The sequence below is a fragment of the Urocitellus parryii genome, chromosome 5 (genome assembly GCF_045843805.1).
Source record: "Urocitellus parryii isolate mUroPar1 chromosome 5, mUroPar1.hap1, whole genome shotgun sequence".
Lineage (NCBI taxonomy): Eukaryota > Metazoa > Chordata > Mammalia > Rodentia > Sciuridae > Urocitellus > Urocitellus parryii.
This window is the reverse complement of record NC_135535.1, coordinates 24,043,136-24,063,954: the sequence shown is the minus strand read 5'-3', so window position 1 is coordinate 24,063,954 and position 20,819 is coordinate 24,043,136. Positions and strand designations below refer to the sequence as shown.

Sequence of the window (20,819 nt, the reverse complement as noted above, 5' to 3'; positions counted from 1 at the left end):
GGGCCAAGGCAGGGAGTGTGAAAGAGTGTGACTTTTCCAAGCGCAGAGTATTTATTTAGGGACCCAGGGAGAGACGAGGTTGGAATGTGAGTGGGGAGTGGAACACGGGGTACATCATGCTATCGTTGACACTTTCTGGCGAGATCTGACGGAGCCGTGAAAGCAAGGGAGTGCCCCGTGATCAGATTACACATTTTAGAAATAAAAATCTGCGTCTCCTCTTCCTCTTCTTGGCATTGACCATTTCACATCAGATCCTACTGTTCTGATCTTTTTGGCTACGAACCCGTTTCTCCCCACCGGGTGAGCTGGCCCCACCACACCTGCAGTGCCAGGGCCCTCGGGCCCTGCTCCAGAAACCCCTGCGGGGAGAGGAAGATGGTGGAGGCTGGCGTCACATGAGGTGGGCAGCTGTCTTCTGTTCACGAGGGGCCAGAGACACAGGCTCTCTAGGTGGCTGCAGAAAGACCTGGAAGCTCAGACAATCCTTCATCCTGTTCCATCCAACAGACCATTTGTCCTGGTTGTTGGCAGTGAATGCTCATCCCAGGAGGAGGCTGGACACTCTGCCAGTTCCCTTCTTATCAGCAGATGATTACGGTGATAGAATGAGAAATCCTCCCCTGTCCACCGCTTAGCCTCACAGTGTCCTGGGTCATCTTTACTTCATTGGAAGGGGTTTAGGGGACAACAGTGGGGACAAAGTCATTGCCAACGTATTCCTGGAAGAAGAACGCATCACCTTCTCAACTTAATTGGGTGATTCATTATAAACTGGGTGTGCGCCCAGGGCAGGAGAACGTTAGTATTAATATTACAAGTCCCGAGTTCCACTGCCCGTGCCAAGAATCCTGGCCCTGGTGGGATTCTTAAATCCCCCAAATAAATTTTGTGAAGATAAAATGGTACGTTGTCACAACAGAGGAAGAACAAAACTCCAGCAAATGTTCATATCACAGAACTTTCGAGAACATCTTTGTTGGCTGTGGAATTCCACGGAAGACCCATCTGTCCTGGACTCCATTGGTGGTGTCCTGTGTATGGACGGAACCTTCAGTGCCTAGCCATGGGCCCAAGTGTTGAGAGCCTGTGTGTTCTGTTGGGTGTCTCTTTTCCCTTTTTCCCATTTCCGTTGCTCAGATGGTTCAGAGGACAACAGATGGCAACTGGGCTTTTGTCTGGGGGCCAAAGGGGTAGCCAGGGCCTCTCTGCAGCATTTGGGCCAGGAAGCTGCCTGAGACCTGTGGAGTGGCTGAGCTGCCTCATGGAGGTTTTCCAATCTGGTCACCTTGCCCTGGGATATAGCAGCCGGCATAAGGGGACTGGGCTACAGGGGGAGGGGACAGACACTGCATGTCACCTGGGGGTGCTTCCTGCCTTGCCTGGGCTTCCAAGCCAGATTCCCCACGGCACACAGAGTTCCCCCAAATAGGGCAGTTGCTAAGGAACAAGGATGAGCCGGAGCCTTGGGAGCACCGTCAACACCGCATTGATGAGCAGGCTCCTGCCAAAGCTCCCGCGCGCAGCCTGCCAGATCCACTTGCGTCAGGCTGTTGCCCAAGCCCACACCGAGTCTGCGTTTGCCAGCACCAGCGGTCCTGCTTCTAGGCTTTTAGCTGCAGGAAAATTGAGGGGTTGTGTAGACAAAGTGACAGAAACCCTCACATTCACATCACACCACCCGCCACCCACCATCTACCAGCTGCTCCTCCCGTGCAGCCTTGTCCCACCTCCTGCCTGCGCTCAGTTCCTACCCCAAATTGGTAACATAAGGAGGGAAGCTCACGTGTATGGAGAGCTGTGGTTTTGGTCAGGCACTGCGCTAGGTATTTTTACATTTATTAACTCGTTTTTCTAAGTCCTGATGCACTTGTCCTCATGGTCAGTAGTGGACCCATTTGAGAGACTGGGGATACTGAGTCTCCAGGAGGTTTATAACAGATCCATGATGAAGCAGCTGGCCAGCAACAGAGCTTTCAGCCTCGACCTCGAAGTCTTTTTTTTTTTTTTGTACTGGGAATTAAACCTAGAGGTGCTTTACCAGGGAGTCGCAACCCCTTTTTATATTTTATTTTGAGACAGGGTCTCACTAAGTTGATTAGGACCATGCTCATTTGCTGAAGCTAGCCTTGAACTTGTGAACCTCCTGCCTCAGCCTCTCAAGCCACTGGGATTACAGGCCTGTGCCACTGTGCCCAGCAGCCTAGGAGTCCACACTCAGGATTATGAAGCTGCAGGATCCCATGTTAAGGTCCCAGGGCTCAGACTGGAATCTTACACTCCTCGTGTTGCTGGGTACTACCCCAAGGCCGGCAGAAAGAAGAGGCGCCCTTCCCACATGTTTTGACTAAGACAGAGGAAGGGCTGTTGGCAGGATCCACAGGCAGCTGAGCATGGGAGGTGCTGGTCTGGGTGGCCCCATAACACCCTAAAGAAAGCCAGGTCGGCACTGGGCAGGCTTCTGCTTGTGCACCTCCCCAGGGTCCTGTGGTCCCCAGATAGACTCCAAAGACCCTTCCCCACCCAGCCCCAGTCCCACTGCCTCGGAAGTCCCCCAGCTGCCCTCCCCCAGCATGGCCTCCTCATCCCTCTGTCTTTCTTGCCTGCTCCTCTCCAGGTGGCCTGTACTCAGTGACCACCTGCCTGCTCTGTGTCCCTCCCCTCTCCTGCTGTCACTCTGTCTACCTCCCTGGGCCAGATACAGGTAGAATGGGTGAGGAGCAAGCAGACATCTGTCCTTCTGTCACAGAGGAACAGTCATCTCAAATGTCAGAGCAGGAAAGGACACAAGAAACCACCCCAGGACCCTAGAGGGGAGACCATTTTTATTTCATTTTATTTTTGTTCTTTACTTTTTGTGTGTGTGGTGCTGGCGATTGAATCCGGGGCTTTACCCTGAGCACTGTCTCCAGCCCGGGAGGCGATTCTTAAGTAAACAGGTGGCAGAGCCAGGATGAGAATATGCTCCCAGGCCACCTGTGTCCCCGGAGGCCCCCCACAGGGGCTGCCAGTTCCGGAGAAGGTCAGTGCTGCCACAGAGGAAGGTAGTCCAGTGTCCAGTCTGAGCCTCCCAGGTCTGGTGTCCTGCCACACCAGCAAGATGGCTCTTCTCATTTGCAGCACCTTGGGGACCACCGTGGTTCAGGCAGCAAGGCTGAGGAGCCCTCCCACCCCAGCCCCAGGCCAGCTGAATTTGGTGTGACAGTTCACACTGCAGCTTACCAGTGCCAAAGAAGAAAGAAATCTTAACCCAAACTACCAAAAAACCTCCCCCGGGAGCTGGCGGAGTTGGCCAATTTGGAGATGCAGTTAGAGCCCTTGGTTGGCAACACTGTATGCTTAGAAGTTCCAAGCGGAGTGTGTGGGCAGGTGTGAGGGTGCATATTCCACACTTGAGCTTTAGACAAAGGGCGGCCCAGGGCTTAGGACCACAGTGTCAAAGCATCACAGGGGAAAGGGAAGGGCAGGAGGGACACTTCAGGTACCTGTGGCTCAGCCTCCCCTGTCCCACTGTGCAGAGGTGACTTTACAAAGGGTGTGTAATAGTCCCCTAGGGCTGCCATAACAGATGACCACAGACTTGGTGGCTTGAAACATCAGACATTATTCTCCCATGCCTCTGGGGGTCAGAAGTGTGAAGTCAGGGAGTTACGGAGCACAGTTCCCTCTGCAGGATCCAGAATGTTCTCTGGCCCCTTCCAGCCCTGGCGGCTCCCACAGTAGGATGTTCCTTGCTCATCCCAGCAGCTCCAGTCTCTGCCTCCGTCTTTCTGTGGTCTCCTTCCCTGCTCTCTTTTTATAAGGACATTCGTCATTGAATTGACTGCCTACCCTGAATCCACGGGCTTCCAACTTGACACCCTTAATCAATGTGTCCACAAAGACTGTATTTGTCAATAAGGTCACATTCTAAGATTCTGGTGGACATGAGTTTGTGGGGACATCATTCAGCTCACTTTGGGAAGGGAGAGGCGGGTAGACTGTCCTGGTTAGAAAGAGCTCAGGTGGATGGAGAGAAGGCACCTGTCATCAGATCCTCCATCTGGGACAGGTGGAAAGGGACCCTGCCCCCAACAAATTTGTAACCAAGCCCCATATGGCCAGCTGACTGCTCGGTGTCCCCTCCAGCTCAGATGGCATAGATGGAGAGGAAGCAGAGCCTAGTATGGAGTCTCCCCATAGAAGGTTTCTTCTCCTTGTTGGAGGAGTGTTTAGGTGTTAAGGAGAAGGAGAGGGTGATTTGGGTTTTGTGTCAGGAAAGTGGGAGTCAGACTGTGTTCTGGGTGGGAAACCAGACTAGGAGCAGAAGAAGGGTCCCAGCTTGGAGTTCCACCTCATTTGCTTGGTAATGGTGGGGACCCATCTCCGAGCTTACAGTCCCTCAGGTGTAAAAATGGAGGCTCACTTGAAACCATGTGTAAGCTGCTGTCAGCTGTGAAGTGAGGTACTGTCTAAGGAATCCTGGTTGCTTGAAGGCAGAATACAACAAGACAGTGTGGCATAATGAGCATTCTGTACACTTAGATCATCGCTAGCAGGTTCCTCTGGGAAGGGTCATGTTTTAAGGACCCGTATGGGCAGGGCACTGGCATATGTAATTCTTTAGAACAAAATTACCCTATGAGGTATTTTTATTCCCATTTTAAGTCTGTATAAACTGAGGCTTACAGAAATTCAACTTTCCCAAGGTAAGTAGAGAGGCAAAGATTTGAACCCTGGTCTGCTTATGCCAGCATTGGTTCCAAGTAACCTCTGGCCCATCAGGACTCCTGGCCTTGCCTTTGTGTGAGCTGATGCTCTGCTTGGGCAGGTGGGTGCTCTGAGGTGCTGGGCCGTGGGGGCCACAGCCACACTCTGCATGGTGGACAGGAGCTTCCTGTTGTTTGCTGTCACCGTCAGCCATTGGATATTGTGCTGCTTAGAGGTTGTCCTCTGAAGGTTTGCAAACCTGCTGGGTCCTGGTGTCTTGTGCCAGCATTGACCCTCAAAGCAGGCCCCTGCTCTGTCCCACAGTGGCAGTTCTGTTTGGGTGTGGAGAACAAACAGCCTGACCAGTGTCGGGCTCTTCCTCAGGAGCAGCTGGAAGAGGCCACTCTTAAGGCAGGGCCAAGCCTCCTTAGCTCAGAGCTGGCTCCCAGGCCCTCCTCGGCCTGCGCTGCTGTCCTCTGAACACAGGGCACATTATCTTCAGCTGCAGCTTCTGGGCCCCGTGCCGCTGCCTTCTTGAAGAGGGTTTGCTGGTGGAATAGCAGTGGCTCGGGGCTTTGCTCTGGAACAGCTGGGTTCAGACTTCAGCCCCACCAAGTACAAGCTGTACGATCCCGGGCAGGGTCTTAGTTTGACAAGTAATACAGAATACATGCATATTAGTTTTATTTTTTTTGATGTGAAGATGCAGGTAAGCAAAAAGAAATATTAAAGTCACTGTTAAACATTTTATACATCTTTCAAGATTAATTTTTCTTTCTCTTTTCATTTAAACATATGGATCTATAAAGAAAATAATTTCATTAAAATAACAGGGTGCCCCCAATAAATACTGTCATCTTTCACCTCTGAAACAGCATGAGGTGCTCCGTTATAGGGCTCTCCCCATGTCTAACCCACCCTACGTGGTAGAAAATGGATGTAACCTCACTGGCCACGCAAAAGTGGTGACCCTTGACCACTTCATCTTTAAAACAGGGCAGGAGGGTGCATCTTGCAAGATGGCTGTGTGTGCCCAGCAAGAGGGGGGCCCCCAGGAGTGCTCCCTGCTTTCCTCTGTCCTCCCCACCCACAGGCTCCTTCCCCACAGGACACCTACCATGATAGAGATGGACACTCAAACTCCTGGTTCCCTGTGCCAGGGACCTTAATGGCAGGTGCTTAGGGCTAGGGGTCTCCATTGGCCTCCACCAGGAGCTCCAGCAAAATCCCTGGCCACAGCTGACACCATGAAGCCAGGCTCCTCCTCCCTGCCAGGGAGCAGGTTTCCTGCTCTCAGAGGCAGTGGACAACAGTGTGATCAGCTGGCTGACTGGTTAGTGTCTGTGCCACCTTCCAGGGCCTGGTGCTACATCTCTGCTGTAGGATGCGATTGGCGTCTGTGTGGCTCACCTGGATTCAGGGGTTGCTCCCTGTGGGCTACCCTCCCCCCCGCCCATCCTGGAATTCACTGGGTTGTATGAGGTTTTCTTCCTGGTGAATATCAAGCGCTGGCCATGTTAAGCATGATGTCCTGTAAGCCTTGCGTCTATTTCTTGTCTGAACCCAATAAATAAAGCATCATGTTTCTCCAGCTTGGTTGAGGGATGTGAACCACAAGTAATTCTGCCTGCTGTGCCATGGATCATGTCACCCAGAACTGTGGATAAAGCAAGTGGCATATTCACAGCCTTCTAAGAGGGTTCGTATGGACTATTAAATTGTCATCAGGGCTAACAGAGGTGTTTTTGTTTTTGCTTAAATGGAAGAGTCAAAATAATGGGAGTAACAGTCATAGCCAAACACATGTTATGAACTTACGATGCCTGAATGTATTGGGCATTCTGATATGGCTTTAGGTCGGTAGATTTGTTCCCATTTTATAGATAAGGAAACTGAGGCCCATGGCTAGTATGAGACAGGAGTAGTGTTTGAACTAAATCCTAGCAGCGGCCCTTGTGATGTGGTTAGTGGGTGTTTATTGGAAAGATCTCTTTCATTGTCGCGGTTACCCAGGTCTACTATCAGTGTGGAGTAAAAGGCCCAGGCGGCATTAGGAAGGGTTCTCTAAGTAATTTTTCTTATTCGCAGAGTGAGCTTCTGGCTTTTTTCACTTTTGAGAGCAAGGTGGCAAACCTGCAAAGCCAGAGGGCAGGAGGTCTGCAGAGCTGGGAGCTCTCTGGACCAGTGTGGCAGTCAGAGCATATCAGGGGGATCCCATCGCAGGTTTGAATCTCCCTGGGGAAGAAATGGGAGCCTTGGTAACAAGTCAGAGCACCAGACAGACAGAGGCATGACCTTAGATCAGAATCAGGGTGCCACACCAGCACAGATGGACAGGCACATCCAGCAGGTATTTGCTGAGTCGGTGGATGGATGAAATTACAGTTTATCAAGCTCTCAAGGGAGGTGTGAGGTTGTAGGTGTGCATATGGCCTCAGTGCCTGGGAGTGTTCAGCTTTAAAATGCCAGTAAAAAAGCATATGGAGGTGGGACACATACTCACGGAACTTTGAGTGAGCCTTAGAAAGTTGTGTCTGTTGGGGTTTGAAGCCTCTGACTTCGAACTTCTTTCAGCTCTCTCTACAGAGAGTTAAAGAGCCCTGTATCCAATAAACATTTAGTTAGCCTATTTTAATATTAGCCTAACAACATTATAACTAAGGAGGTAAGTTCAATTCTAAAAGCATCCCTTCATTACTGACTTCTGAATATAATTGTTTTTTAATTATAAAACTTAATAGAAATATTCCTTATCTGTCTACTACAATAATAAAAATATTTGAGGAAAAAATTGCATCTGTGTACATAAACAGAATTTTATTCCTTGTTATTATTCCCTAAACGGTACAGTATAACAACTCTTTATATGGCATTAACGTTGTATTAGGGATTGTCATTAATCTAGAGATGACTTATAATATATGGAGTGTGTGCATAGGTGACATGCAAATACTATGCCATTTTTCATTACATAAAGTATAATATTAAAAAATTTATGTAAATATAATATTAAAATTATTATATAAAATATAATGAAAATATTTTTTAAAGTTCCTTAGGAATTTTGAGCATCTGAACAGCTCCCCCCCATACCTAGGTATGGGATCACTCTATTTGGGATGATTTACATGGCAGAGTAGGCTTGTGGGTTTGTGTGCCCATACGTATTTAAGCACACCCACGGACACACCTGTTCCTGCAGGGAAGCCTGTAACCTGTCAGGGCAGTAGGCAGCACACAAATAAACAAAATAGGATCTGCCAACTCTGTCTTGTGCCCTGGATGGGTGAGATGACAGAGATTCTGTCACGGGAGGTGAGCTGGGGAGGGTTCCCTGGGCTTCCCATGCCCCACCCCTGGGCACTGCCTGCAGCCTGGGCTCCTGCTTTGCCTGATGACACTGTGGCTGTGGTGGTGATGGTGTCAGTCATTCCTGTCTGCTCTTATTTCCCTTCGGGTCTGTTGTAGGAGGCTGTTGCTTTGCCTTTCTCTGAGTTGACCCCGCCCTTGCTGCCTTTGGCTGACCTGCAGTGCAGGGTGGGGGGGTGGGGAGTGGGGGGATGGGGGGTGGGGGTGGCCCCGGTAGCCAGTACTCACTTCATGGGAGAGAGGCTGGTCCCATGCACATAAAGGAGGCAGATGTGCGGCCCTCTCTCTCAAACCATGCTGAGAATCCCTTGGCCCAGCTGGACACACACCAGATTTGTCAGGTTGCTAGGCAACTAGAAGCAACAAACACTTGTGAGGCTGGGATCGAAGGGGTGAAAAGCAGACTTTTTCTAAATGTCTTCATCACTTCACATAATACGAACCCTACCCAAGCGCTGTGGTGTCCTGGGCTAACTTGCATCACCCTCCGTCATGGCCAAACGCTCAGGAGTCAGAATGCCTGGGTGCCCTCTGTCTTCCCCACGTGCTTGCTTGTAACCACACATAATTTACACTTCTGGAGCCTTGGTGTGTTCATCCTTCAAATGGGCATAATAAGGTTCCAGTCTCCCGGAGGATTCAATGAGATGATGGGCATCAGGTTTTTCAAGCAGATCCTGGCAGATAACCTGTGCTTAGCAAGTGCTAGCTGTTATTATTGCTTATGCTGTGAGCTTTCTCAGCAGACAGTCTTGGAAAGAAATTTCCCTTTGGAGACCTCAGAGGCCTTCAAACATACATGACCCATCCTCCCTACATTCCCAGGGTCTGCCCAGGAAGATAAGTAAAAAGAACCTATCAGCTGGGCACAGTGGTGCTTGCCTGTAATCCCAGAAGCTCAGGAGGCTGAGGCAGGAGGATTTCAAGTTCAAAGCCAGCCTCAGCAACAGTGAGGTGCTAAGCAACTCAGTGAGACTCTGTCTCTAAATAAAATACAAAATGGAGCTGGGGGTGAGGCTCAGTGGTTGAGTGCCCCTGAATTCAATCCACAGTACTCCCCACCACCCGACCACCCCATAAAAAACATGGAAGCTATCGTTTTGGCTGCCAGGACGCACCCCCTCCACCCGCCTTCTTTCTCATTCTCCAGCTGCAGGCATCCTCACTGATGTGGAAGGACTTCCCTACCAGCTGCTGTCGTGGGAGCAGGCATCCCTGGGGCTGCATTGAGCTCCCAGCCATGCTGGGCTGCACACCCCTGACCTGTGTGGTCTGTCTGACCCTCCTGTCCTCCTGCCCTGGTCCACTCTCAGCCATCAGCCCCTGCAAAGGTTTTGGAAGCCAGATCGAATCCACCTCTTCCTTTGGTGTCCAGGAAGCAAGACCCACCCTGGTTGTTTCCAAAGATCATACTTCCTCCTTTTGGCCAGTTTATTACATCGGCTCCATGCCCATCGCCACATGAACTTGCTCTTGAAACCTGCCCAGATGACCTGCCCTTACCGCAGAGCAGCAGCTACTGATACAGACCCTTCCCCATGTCTCCTTTCCTTATCTGCAGAGTCGGGGTGAGCAGGTGGCAGCAGTCACCATCTAGCTGGAGAAGGTGCCCACTGTCTTCCATTTAAACATGCAAAATTCTTTTGTGTTTTTTTTTTTAAAAAACAACTTTATTGAGATATAATTCACATGCCATAAAATTCACTCATGTAAAGTATACAGTTCAGTGGCTTTGACTCTATCCAGAATTGCACATCCATCACCCAAATCAGTTTTAGAACATCTTCATCACCCCAAACAGGAAACCCTCATGCCCTTTAAGCCACAGTCCTCCATTGCTTCATTCCCCTGGGTCCTAGGTAACCATGTTCTACTTTGTGACTGTGTGGATTTTGCTATTCTGGGCATTTAATTTAAACAGAATTGTAATATGTGGCCTTTATAATTACTTAGTATAATGAATTCTCATTCCTGTAGCATGCATTGATATTTTTTTTTGGTTGGATAATATTCCATTGTCAGATACACCACATTTATTTATCCATTGGTCAGTCGGAAGTCACATGGGATGTTTGTCAGGTCCTTTTTCTTGGATTTCTAACTTTTTTTGGCCCATACTGGGGATTGAACCTAGGGTTGCTTTCCCACTGAGCTACATCCCCAGCCCTTTTATTTTTTTATTTTGAGAGAGGGTCTCACTAAGTTGTCAAGATTCTTGCTCAGTTGCTGAGGCTGGTCTCAAACTTGCAATCCTTCTGACCCAGCCTCTGTCATTGGGATGACAGGTGTGCACCACCACGCTCAGCTGCCTACCATTTTTTGACAAGGAGAGACTTTTTAAAATCAATCTTATCGCAGCCCTTAATTATCTCTTGGTTTGCTCATGAATGTAATCCTTCTTCAGTCCTTATGTTCTGAGCCTGTAAGAAAACGAAAGTGGGTTTTTTTTTTGAACATTATATTTGCCAAAAGAAAAAAACTCAGAACGTATGGTTTCTCTTTTGCTTTCTTCTGTATAATTATTTAGGCTCAAAAACCTCAATTTAGATGAGGGTTCAAACTGGCTGAGGAAAAAATAGAGTGTTTCCCTAGAGAGGAAAATATTATGAGTAAACCAAAAAAATACCCCAGAATTCTTTCAGGGGAAGCACTCCAGGCCCGCATGCTTACTTTCTAATAGGAACCAATACTGGGTCAGGTGGGGTCCCGCTGGGAACTGGTGTCCCCTGGCACATTCTCTCGCCAGCTGCTGCTGTCCACTGCCAGGCCCAGGTGGAACTTTTCAGTTCCCCAGTTCTCTGAAGGTGTGCCAGTGTGAGTGTGGGAATGGGGTCACCTGGAGCGGTGGGATGGTGTGGTGTAGGTAACAGGCCAGGGCCCAGGAGGCTGGGACGGTGCAGCTTGGAATCCAGTCTAATATGTCCCTTGGCAAGGACAAACCCCCTGAGTGCTGGTGCTGAGCAAGGCCTCCCCAGACTCAAGTGAGTGGGATTTCCTGTCCCTCTCTTAGTTACCTTTCTTGAAAATCTCATTGGCATGATAAATGCACCTTTTCCTGTTTCACTTAAGGGAGCAAAAGGCAGATCGGATGCCATATGTAGCAAGAGAACAGCAAAACCCCAACATGCATGCCTATATCTAGAACCCAACCATGTTTGCAAAAGAAACAAACTTCATTCAATCTCATTTCTCCTAGGGGTTTCTTTGATGCTCTCCCTCCACATTTGAATGGAAATGTGAAAAGCCTCGGGCTTTAGAACCATAGATCTTGGTGGTTTGGGGCAGATGACTCCCTGTCTCCAAGCTTGTGATGACTTAGAGGTGGAAGCATGATACCTCTTGCTTTCCAAGAAGGTGGGCCTGGGGACCCTGAGGGGTGGCCTGCACACAGGATGACCAGAGCAGCAAGGCACTCAGTAGGAGCTGTTTCTACAGCTCTTTTTCTCCAGATGATTTTATTTTTCCTGAAACTAGTACCCAAGTTGCAGGAGGAACAGTTTACAAAGAAACATTCCTTTCCCTATAGGATGGTGCTAGCTCTTGGTGCTAGAGGGGCGCCATCTTTGTCTCCCCTGAGCATTGGGATCCCGGTAGTCAAACACAGAGTGGGGTACACAGCAAGCCTTTGGCAGATAAATGTGAAATATGGAAGGCTCTGCAGGGAATTTATCGATTTCATAAATCTCCAACACAGTATAGCCTTTACGAGCTCTCAACTTTTGCAGCAATTGTTTTTTTTGTTTGCATTTTAATGTTTGAGGGTTGATACACTGAAGAGCCTGAAGCAGATACAAGGAACTTAGAACATCATATGAATGTCACAGATGTCTAAGTAGGTGATTGGTTTTTCCTCCAGTGGCAACAATGGCTCTGTGACTTGAGAAAGCATGGCAGCATTTGGTGATGTCTTTCTTTACTGCTTTGCAGTTTGCAGGGTGCTTCCCCATTACTGTCTCACCCTCTTCTCTTGACTTCTGGTAAGACAGTACCACATCATGGTTCTGCAAAGGCTGCCTTACCACCCATCTGCTGGGTGGCTGTGCAGTTATTTAAGTGGGTTAAGCTTATCTCCTGTTTTTTCATTCATTTATTTTTCTCAGTGCTGGGATGGCACCCAGGGCCTCACATATGCTAGTCAAGCACTCTACCACTGAGGCACATCCCCGGCCCTCCTAACTTTTAAAATAGGAATTCTAACGTCTTCCTCCTAGGATTGCTTTTCATACTGCATGAGATCAGGTATGAACAATCCCAGCCACATAGTAATTACCTACTAAATAGCAACTGTTACTGTATCATTGGGAATAATCATCCTCACTTTCCAGACCAGGAAACAACAAATGGCAGTTTGCTGAAGTTGGCAGAATGGGAAAGTAAGTCCGGTCCTTTGGCCTCTGACTTCTCCTCCCCCTCCTCTTTAGCCAGCATGTGCTCATCAGGGATATTTGGGGGCATCTTCTGGCAACATTGGCCGTGACAGTGTGCCCCTTAGGTGGCATCTCGGGTGCACTCACGTTTTCAATGTCTACTCTTGTATTTATTTGCAGAATATCATCAAGAAGGTGATTGGGCAGAAGTTTGTGTACAAGTTCGTCTCTTTCCCAGAGATCCTCAAGATGGATCCTCACGCTGTGGAGATCAGCAGGGAGAGCCTTTTGCTGCAGGACAGTGACTGCAAGGTGCCTCCCGAGGGCCGCGAGGCCCACAAACACGGCTTGTCCGCCCTCAAAAGCACGAGCCGCAATGAATACATCCACTCAGGCCTGTACTCGTCCTTCACCATTAATTCCCTGCAGAACACTCCGGAGACCTTCAAGGCCATCAAGACAGAGAAGCTGGAGGAGCCGCCTGAGGACAGTCCCCCTGTGGAAGAAGTCAGGACTGTGATCAGGTTTGTGACCAATAAAACCGAGAAGCACATCACCAGGCCGGTGGTGTCCCTGCCTTCCACGCCCGAGGCTGCTGCGGCGTCCGCCTTCCTGGCCTCGTCCGTCTCAGCCAAGATCTCCTCTTTAATGTTGCCAAATGCCGCCAGCATCTCCTCAGCCTCACCCTCCTCTTCTCGGTCCCCATCCCTGTCCCCCAACTCACCGCTCCCTTCTGAACACAGAAGCCTCTTCCTGGAGGCTGCCTGTCATGACTCGGATTCCCTGGAGCCCTTGAACCTGTCATCAGGCTCCAAGACCAAGTCTCCATCTCTTCCCCCAAAGGGCAAAAAGCCCAAAGGCTTGGAAATCTCTGCGCCCCCGCTGGTGCTCTCTGGCACCGACCTTGGCTCCATCGCTCTCAACAGCCCAGCCCTGCCCTCGGGATCCCTCACCCCAGCCTTCTTCACTGCACAGGTAAGAGCCCTTCCTGTGGTCCTGACCACACCCAGACTCACTGCTTGGAAGAAGAGCAGGCAAAGCCACTTCCTTCCACCCTTCAGGAGAGTCTCCCAGAAATGGTGTAAATGGGAAGGGAAGGTACTTTTCTATCCTCAGACTGAGGTTCACCAACGAGAGAAGGTTTGGTATGTTGACAACAGAGGGATGCTTGATTGGGTTCTTGCTTTTAGTGGTCTAAAGGGACCAATAGGTGGAACAAGCACCCTGGCCGTCAAGGCAGATGTAAGGAATGATTTCCCAAGGAAAATTGAGGGGACACATTTATACTTCAGGAGCATTTGGGCCTGGGGGCACTTAGTAGCCATTTTTCCCTGTTAACAAGAAAGTTCATGTTCATGGATACCATCATCGCATTTGTGAGTGTGAAGCTCTGTGCTCACGTTGGTCTCTAATAAGAAACTCAGGGTCCACCCTGAGCAGGAGGTTGATTCTTGGAAGTGTTGGAAAGCAGGATGCAGATGTCCTTCCTGGTTGCAGTTAACTGGGAGAAGGCAGCCTTTTCCTTCAAAGGAAACATCCAGCAGCTGTCTGGTCCAGCTGCTAGCTGCTGACAAACTGTTTCTGCTTCCTCTTGAACATGGACACAGTTTAGTGGATGAGGTTAAGAGGACCAGTTTGGGGGTCACCAATCCTGGATCCCCATGGATTCAGTTCCTGGCATCCCAGCTTCCTAAGAGTGGGACCTTACATGATTTTTCTCTTAAGTGAAATGGATACTGTGAGGATGAGCTGATGGTGGCGGTGCTTGGTGAGCTAGCTCCCGCTACCCAGGGGATATACTATCCTGGAGCTCTGTGGCTCCCCATGGGGGATGTGTGGGAGGTGAGCAGGAACTCCTGCTGTGCTCTGTCATTGTCAACAGGGTTGTCCTTGGTAGCAGCAACTGCAGGTGTGGAGCTCTCCCCTAGCAGCCATGGTGTAGACCCCACAGCCTAGCTGAGGTGAGTGGACAGTGGTGACTCTTCTTGTCCAGCATCCCCCAGCTAGTAGGTAGGAGTGAATGTGTGCCCTGAGGTAAAATGTTCTCTCCTGTCCCACTTGGAGAAAGCCAAATGTCGTCCCTTGTTGTGGCAATCTATGGGAGTCTGCAGGGCAGCTTGAAAGCCCCACCTGGCTTCCCACAGCTTTCCTGCTAACTCAAGCTTATAAGAGCTGGAAATACTTGTACTGCCATGACATGAGAGTCCCTGCCTCACTGGCAGATTGGAAGGAGTGCTCCCAAACCCGGCCTTCTCTAACCAAGTGAGACTGCCTGGTGGGAAAGCCTGCTGCTTAATGGCTCAGAGCAGTGGCTCCCATGGTAGCTCAGGGGAGGAGCTGGGGAAGGAGCCCAGGTGGACCCTCTAACCCACTCTTTCCCTTGCCTTTAAGTTTGCAGCCATGAAGTTGGGAGGGGTCTAAGGCCTGGGCGAGGCCACCGATTTCAGTGTCTTGTTCTCTTAGCCTGAACCATCATGCCAGCCCTGTCTGAGGAAGTCAGCTGAGCCTCACCCTGGGGTTGTGGACTTGCATGCTGTGAACTTGGAGGTGGCTCCCCTCAGTGGGGCTGAGGGTGGTATAGCTGGACTAGGGAGAGGAGGGAGAGAGGGATCTCAAGGGTGCATGCACATTAACGGAAACAATGCAGTTTCAAGGGACAGTACTCACTGGCATGGCCCAAAGCATGGAGGAGAGAGTGTGAAAGGCAGGCTGCCGTGGAGGACACGTGCAGTGGCAGCTGGGAGCAAACACTCCGCAGGCACGAACTGTGAGGGTGGGGCCACGAACCTTGAGTTAGTGCCAGGAAGTTCAGAAATGGGATCAGGGCTTCCTTAAGGATGGAAGCAAAGGGTGGGAGAGCGGAAGCTGGGCCCAGGCTGAGGGCAGGCCTCCAGATCCCAGGGAAGGTGAGGTAGTGTTGGAAACCAGGTAGAACTAAAAGAGTCACCCGGTGCTTGCGGGGAAGGAGGGTAGTAGTGGAGCCTCTGGACCTAAATCCCTCTTTGAAATTCGCTGAGGCACTGCACCTGGCATGGCTGTGGATGGCCAAGGGAAAGAGGCAGAGATGGGGCAGGACCCAGTCATGTGGCATCCAAAGCTGAAATCTGAGCCTGCTCCCCCTGTGATTACCTGAGGTCCAACAGGATATTCACGAGGTTTTACTTTGACTTGATGAGCTTGGGCCCTTTAGAATTAGAGCAGGCTTGAAGTCAATGTAAGTCCTGGGTCCTAAGAGAAGCCCTCCCCGACACTGGGGTACCCCAGAAACTCACCCTGCTGCCTTTAGCTCACCCTTCAGAACCAGTAGGGCAGAGCTTGGCATCCTGCGTCTCACTGGGCCTCGGCCTGAGGCCTGTTCTCCCATGGCTTCCTTGCAACCTTAGCACTTTCCATCCATCACAGACACTGGCTCCTTTCCTCTGGGGTATGCTGGGTGTAGTCTGAGCACGTGGCATTTGGTAACCTGTGGGAACCTCCTATAAACTTTTCCCAAGAGTTAGTTTTAGAAGAAAAGTGTATTGTCATAACCTGGTACCCTACAAATGTAATAACTTGATACCCTACAAGGTTGGTCATTTCTAGCTACAAACATGGCAGGAAGAAGGGTGGAGGACCCTGGGCTTGACTGTGGCATGTGGTAACAGTTCTCTGCAGTAAACTTATGGAACCGCATGCTCCGTGGAGGCCCAAATACAGATGTGAAAAACTGGGATCCACAACACAGTGTGCGTAAAAAAAATCAGCCTCATTCTGTTGCTCCCCCAACCACTGCTTGCATCAGAAATATCTGGCGCATCTGCTGGGAGCTGTACAGAGTGCAGTTGAGATGACTCTTGGATTTGAGTTTGTAAAGAAGATTCTTAATGTAGATAGGACTGTCAGCCAAAGCCCCTCAAACATGGGACTAGCCAGAGACTGGAAAACTTAAAAGCCAACTAGGTACCAAGGAGTGATGACCTTAGAGCTCAGCTGCCAAGGTCACAGTTGAGAATTGCTGAAAAGCAAGGCTGATGTGTCTGTTGGCACAGGCTACTGAAACTGAGATGGGGGACGAGCCAGGACGTGAAGCCTTCCTGGTCCTTGGCCAGGCACCATGGTAGCCGGAGAGATGCCAGCTGGAACTTGTGATTCTGTCTTTTGTATCTTCTCTCCCTCTTCCTACTGTCTGCTTTCTGTGCAGTTTCTCCCACATCATATCTTAACAAGGTGAAGTTAACTCAGAACCTGAGGCTGGTACATTTCATTTCCCCTCATGTATGCCGTTTCTCCCACATCATATCTTAACAAGGTGAAGTTAACTCAGAACCTGAGGCTGGTACATTTCATTTCCCCTCATGTATGCCAAGACCTGTGTTAACATCACTTGTGCTGTGTAAGATGCTGAACTCAGATATGTGCGGGCACTGGGCATGCATTCACCATTAAGGTCTGAATATGCATGCCCCAGGATGTTTTATAAGCAGTGGCCCAGGATTAGCAATGATGGGAGTGGAGACAGCCTAGTGAGGTCCAAAATGCTAAAACTCCCTTCCTTGGTTACTGGCTGGTGAAACAGCTGTGAGCCAAAGTCAGAAAGTGAGAATTTGGAGCAGCATAGATGTGGGTGGTGAACAGTAGTCAGAGAAAAGGGCAGCCTGTCCCTGGGTAGGGACCTTCCTTCCTTAGCCTATGGATCTGGGTGTGGCTTCTCATTTTACTATCTCTTTTGCCACTGCTATTAAAAGGAAAAAGTTTGTTTTTCCTCTCCCCAGGGGAATATAACTTTCTTCTTCTCTACAACACTTCCCCAGCTCAGCCCCAGCTCTCTCCATTGGTCATTCCTATGGCGGAGGATGTTCTTACAGGAAGAGCTCTGTGTAGTGGGGGTATCACTCCAGGAGGTGGTTCTTGGTTTTCTCCAGTTCTGAGTTGCCCAGATAGATCATGACAACCTTTTTTTTTTTCCTTAATATTTATTTTTTAGTTGTAGTTGGACACAATACCTTTATTTTATTTATTTTTATGTGGTGATGAGGATCGAACCCAGGGCCTCACATGTGCTAGGCCAGCACTCTACCACTGAGCCACAACCCCAGCCCATCATGGCAACCTTTTATTGAGTTGGTTTTTTCTTTTTAATCCCAAGGTGGCAGTCATGGACTCTCTTGGCATCTAAGTTTAATAAGATTGGAGATGTTTGTACAATCTGCTCAACAGACATCTTCTTCTTTTTTTTTTTTTACCCGGGGCTCTGCCTCCTCTCCCCTCTCCTTGCCTTTTCTGTTCATCCTTCATAGTTCTACTGCCTTGTCCCCAGTTTTTCTCCTAACACTTTCCATGTCTACTCTACATTCATATGAGATTCTCCATTTTGTCCCCTTTTCCTTAAGATCAGTGCTACACAAACTTTTGTGGGAAGTTTGGATAAAGTTCTTAAAACCATGTCTTAATTTGAATCAAGACTACTGTAGGGGTTTCTAGAGATTCATAGTCACCTTTGAGATTTTGTTTTTTTAATCCCAAGGTGGCAGTCATGGATTCTCTCGGCATCTGTGTTAAGTATAAGATCAGAGATATTTGTACAGCTGCTCAGTAGACTTTTTTTTTTTTCCTTCAGTTTTCCTAAAGCCTGTATGACTTACTAGTTTCCGGCAAATACTGGTTTAGCAGCTCATCCATATCCTCTTTAGTTGACCAAGTTAACAGATGCCTACCATTTTTTAAATTTTTTTTTTTTTTTAGTTGCAGATGGACACAATACCTTTATTTTGTTTATTTTCTTATGTGGTGCTGAGGATCAAACCCAGTGTGTCACACATGTTAGGCGACCGCTCTACTACTGAGCCACAACCCCAGCCCCCCAGATGCCTACCATTTTTAATTAATTAATTTTGGAGATAATCACTGAACCTCTAGGCCCTTTAGCTACCTAGGGATTCAGAGGATAGATAGACACAGGCCTATTCTCAGGAGCTTATTGTCCAACAGGTAAAGAATATGGGGCAGTATATAATTTAGGGTGGTGTAAATTTATGGAGGACCCTTAAAACTGAGGAATTCAGACTTGACAGGAAATGAGTTTAAAGGGAAACAAAAATTCATTATGAGAACTGATCAACAAATAATTATTGAGTGTTCATTTTTTGCAAGACATAGAAAAGACACCAGAAGTACAAGTGTTTTTTATGACCTTGGAACCCATCCATAACAACGAGACACTTACACATAAGATAACATGTGACAAGAATCAGATACACCCATGTAGGGAAGCACCTCAGCTGAATTCAATAAGTATGAACTGAGCACCTATCATGTATAAGCTGCTGTGCTTATACCTGGGTATAAAAACATGGATAAATAGTCCCTGGTAGGTGCCCATAACTTAGCTCAAGTAACTTAATATAGCATCTCATATGCAATACAGAAAGATACTGAGGCATTCAAGGAACACTAAGAAGGTGGCATTAACTTTGCTGGAGGAAGGGAGGAAGGACTTCATGGAGGGGGTGCAATTGCACGGGGGCTGGGTGTCGAAGAATCAAGAGGAATTTTTCTGGCTGTTGGGGTGAGGAGAGCATTATGGGCAAGGAACAGCTAGAGACAAGACACACTGGGGAGGTGCAGTGGCTCGGTAAGACTGGAGGATAAATCAGAAGGGAAGGGGAGTGCAGGAGATAATTCAGTAGCCAATATTGAAGGGACACGAGTCTATACCGTTTTAGAAATCACCCTGATGGCATGGATTGGGAAGGAGGAGGCCGGATCCAATCAGGTTGCTATCATAATATTCAGGTAAAAGGCTGTCAGGATGAAAGGCTGTGAACAGTGGGACAGGGTCAGAGGAGGTCGATCTGAGAGACTTAAGGAATGCCATCAACCGGACATGGGGACCAACCTGGGGGTGGGAGCAAGCTGGAAGTTGAGTATGAAGAGGGTGAGGGCCAGTGTAAGCTTATGCATAAAGAGCTAAGAGTTCAGTTGGGGCCATATTGAGTTTGAGGAGGCTGCAGGACATTTGGGTAGAAATATCCAGCTGCAGCTGGAGCGAAGGAGAGTTTGGGGCTGAAGAGAAGGTAGGGAGTCATCGACATGTGAGGGAAGGTCAAATCATGGAAATGGATACTGTCACTCTTGGAGAGGGTCTGCAGTCCAGGGAACTAGGGGCTGGGTGGTCAGGGAAGTTGTGGGATGACTGTTGGGTTAGAATTCTGTGGCTCTCCGAGTGTGTTAGAGGAGCTCAGGATACATCAAGCAAAGCGATACTCACCTAGGGAAGTTAGGAAGTACCCAAACCAGGTTAAGGGGGAACCTAAGGAGGCTCTTTTTTTTTTTTTCCTCCCTGAAACTGTGACTTTTGAAGGAATATGCTGTTTTAAGGTAACAGTTTGGTGGCAGTGTGTAGAACCGATGGGGAAGTGGGACCTGAGGCAGGTGGACTGGGTTAGGTAGCTGTGGGAGGATGCCTTCTGTAAAGTGCCAGGGGCCTGAATGCAGAAGGAATGGAATGAGGAGCTCCCCAGAAGTGTGAGTTCTGGAAGGCTCCAGAGGCCACAGTATTATGCATCTTGGCAATGGGGACCTGGGGTGGTGGACAGAGCCATGAGTATAGCAACCTTGTTGCTGGCTCCTGAAACATACTTGCCCTCTCAGCCAGTGTTCATGGAGGGGATAAATGGTATGACTGACAGAAAATGATGAGTTTTAAGAAGCACTGGATGTGGAAAGAAGATGAGTTCATGTTTGAACAAGGGCATTGCAAATAGAGGTGACAGTGATGAGTGAGGGCACAGGATGGGACATACCCAGAGTTGCAGATGGCTTCAGCCTATCAAATATTGAGGGTCTGAGTACTACAGGAGGAATAACAATGAGCAAATACCTTTTAAGGACTACAGAAAGTGGTAGCAGAAAGATATGCAAATTACCATGAGGCAGAACATGCTAAATGTTAAGGAAAAAAATTGGTTACAGTGTTCTAAAGATACAATGGGAGAGAAAGCCCATCTGGATGAGGGAAGATGAGGAAAGTCTCCTTTGAGGAGGTGGCATTTTGATGGGCAAAGGGAGGGAGGAGTAGAAAAGGTCACTGGAGGGCATAATTCAGGCAAAGGGCTGTGGGCAAGGGCCCAGGTGGGCAAGTCTGGACAAGGCCAACTCACCTTGTTTTGGAGAATACGTGGGCTTTTTAGTTGACTCAGTATTAACTAGAAGAATTGAGTGGAGAAGATGAAAAATGAGATCTGGTAGCAGGGTCCTTCCCCTTGTAAATGAATGCCCAGTTGCTTCCTTCCCTGGCAGCCACCAGGATCAGGAACTCCCTGTGGCCACTTGTTAAAATAAAGGCATTCCAGGCAGAGGAAGAGAAAGCATGGGTTTTGCCTGTGGCTACTTTCTTTACCACCTTCCCTCGGTCAG

General features: G+C 48.9%; 1 protein-coding gene across 1 annotated transcript in view; it reads left to right on the top strand.

Moving 5' to 3' along the window:
- The window catches only part of Elk3 (ETS transcription factor ELK3), a 64,077-nt gene that overhangs the window by 32,909 nt on the left and 10,349 nt on the right, over positions 1-20,819 (top strand). Inside the window, exon 3 of the mRNA XM_026398045.2 lies at positions 12,606-13,400. Coding sequence (XP_026253830.1) covers positions 12,606-13,400 — 795 coding nt within the window. The remainder of the gene's footprint in view (positions 1-12,605; positions 13,401-20,819) is intronic.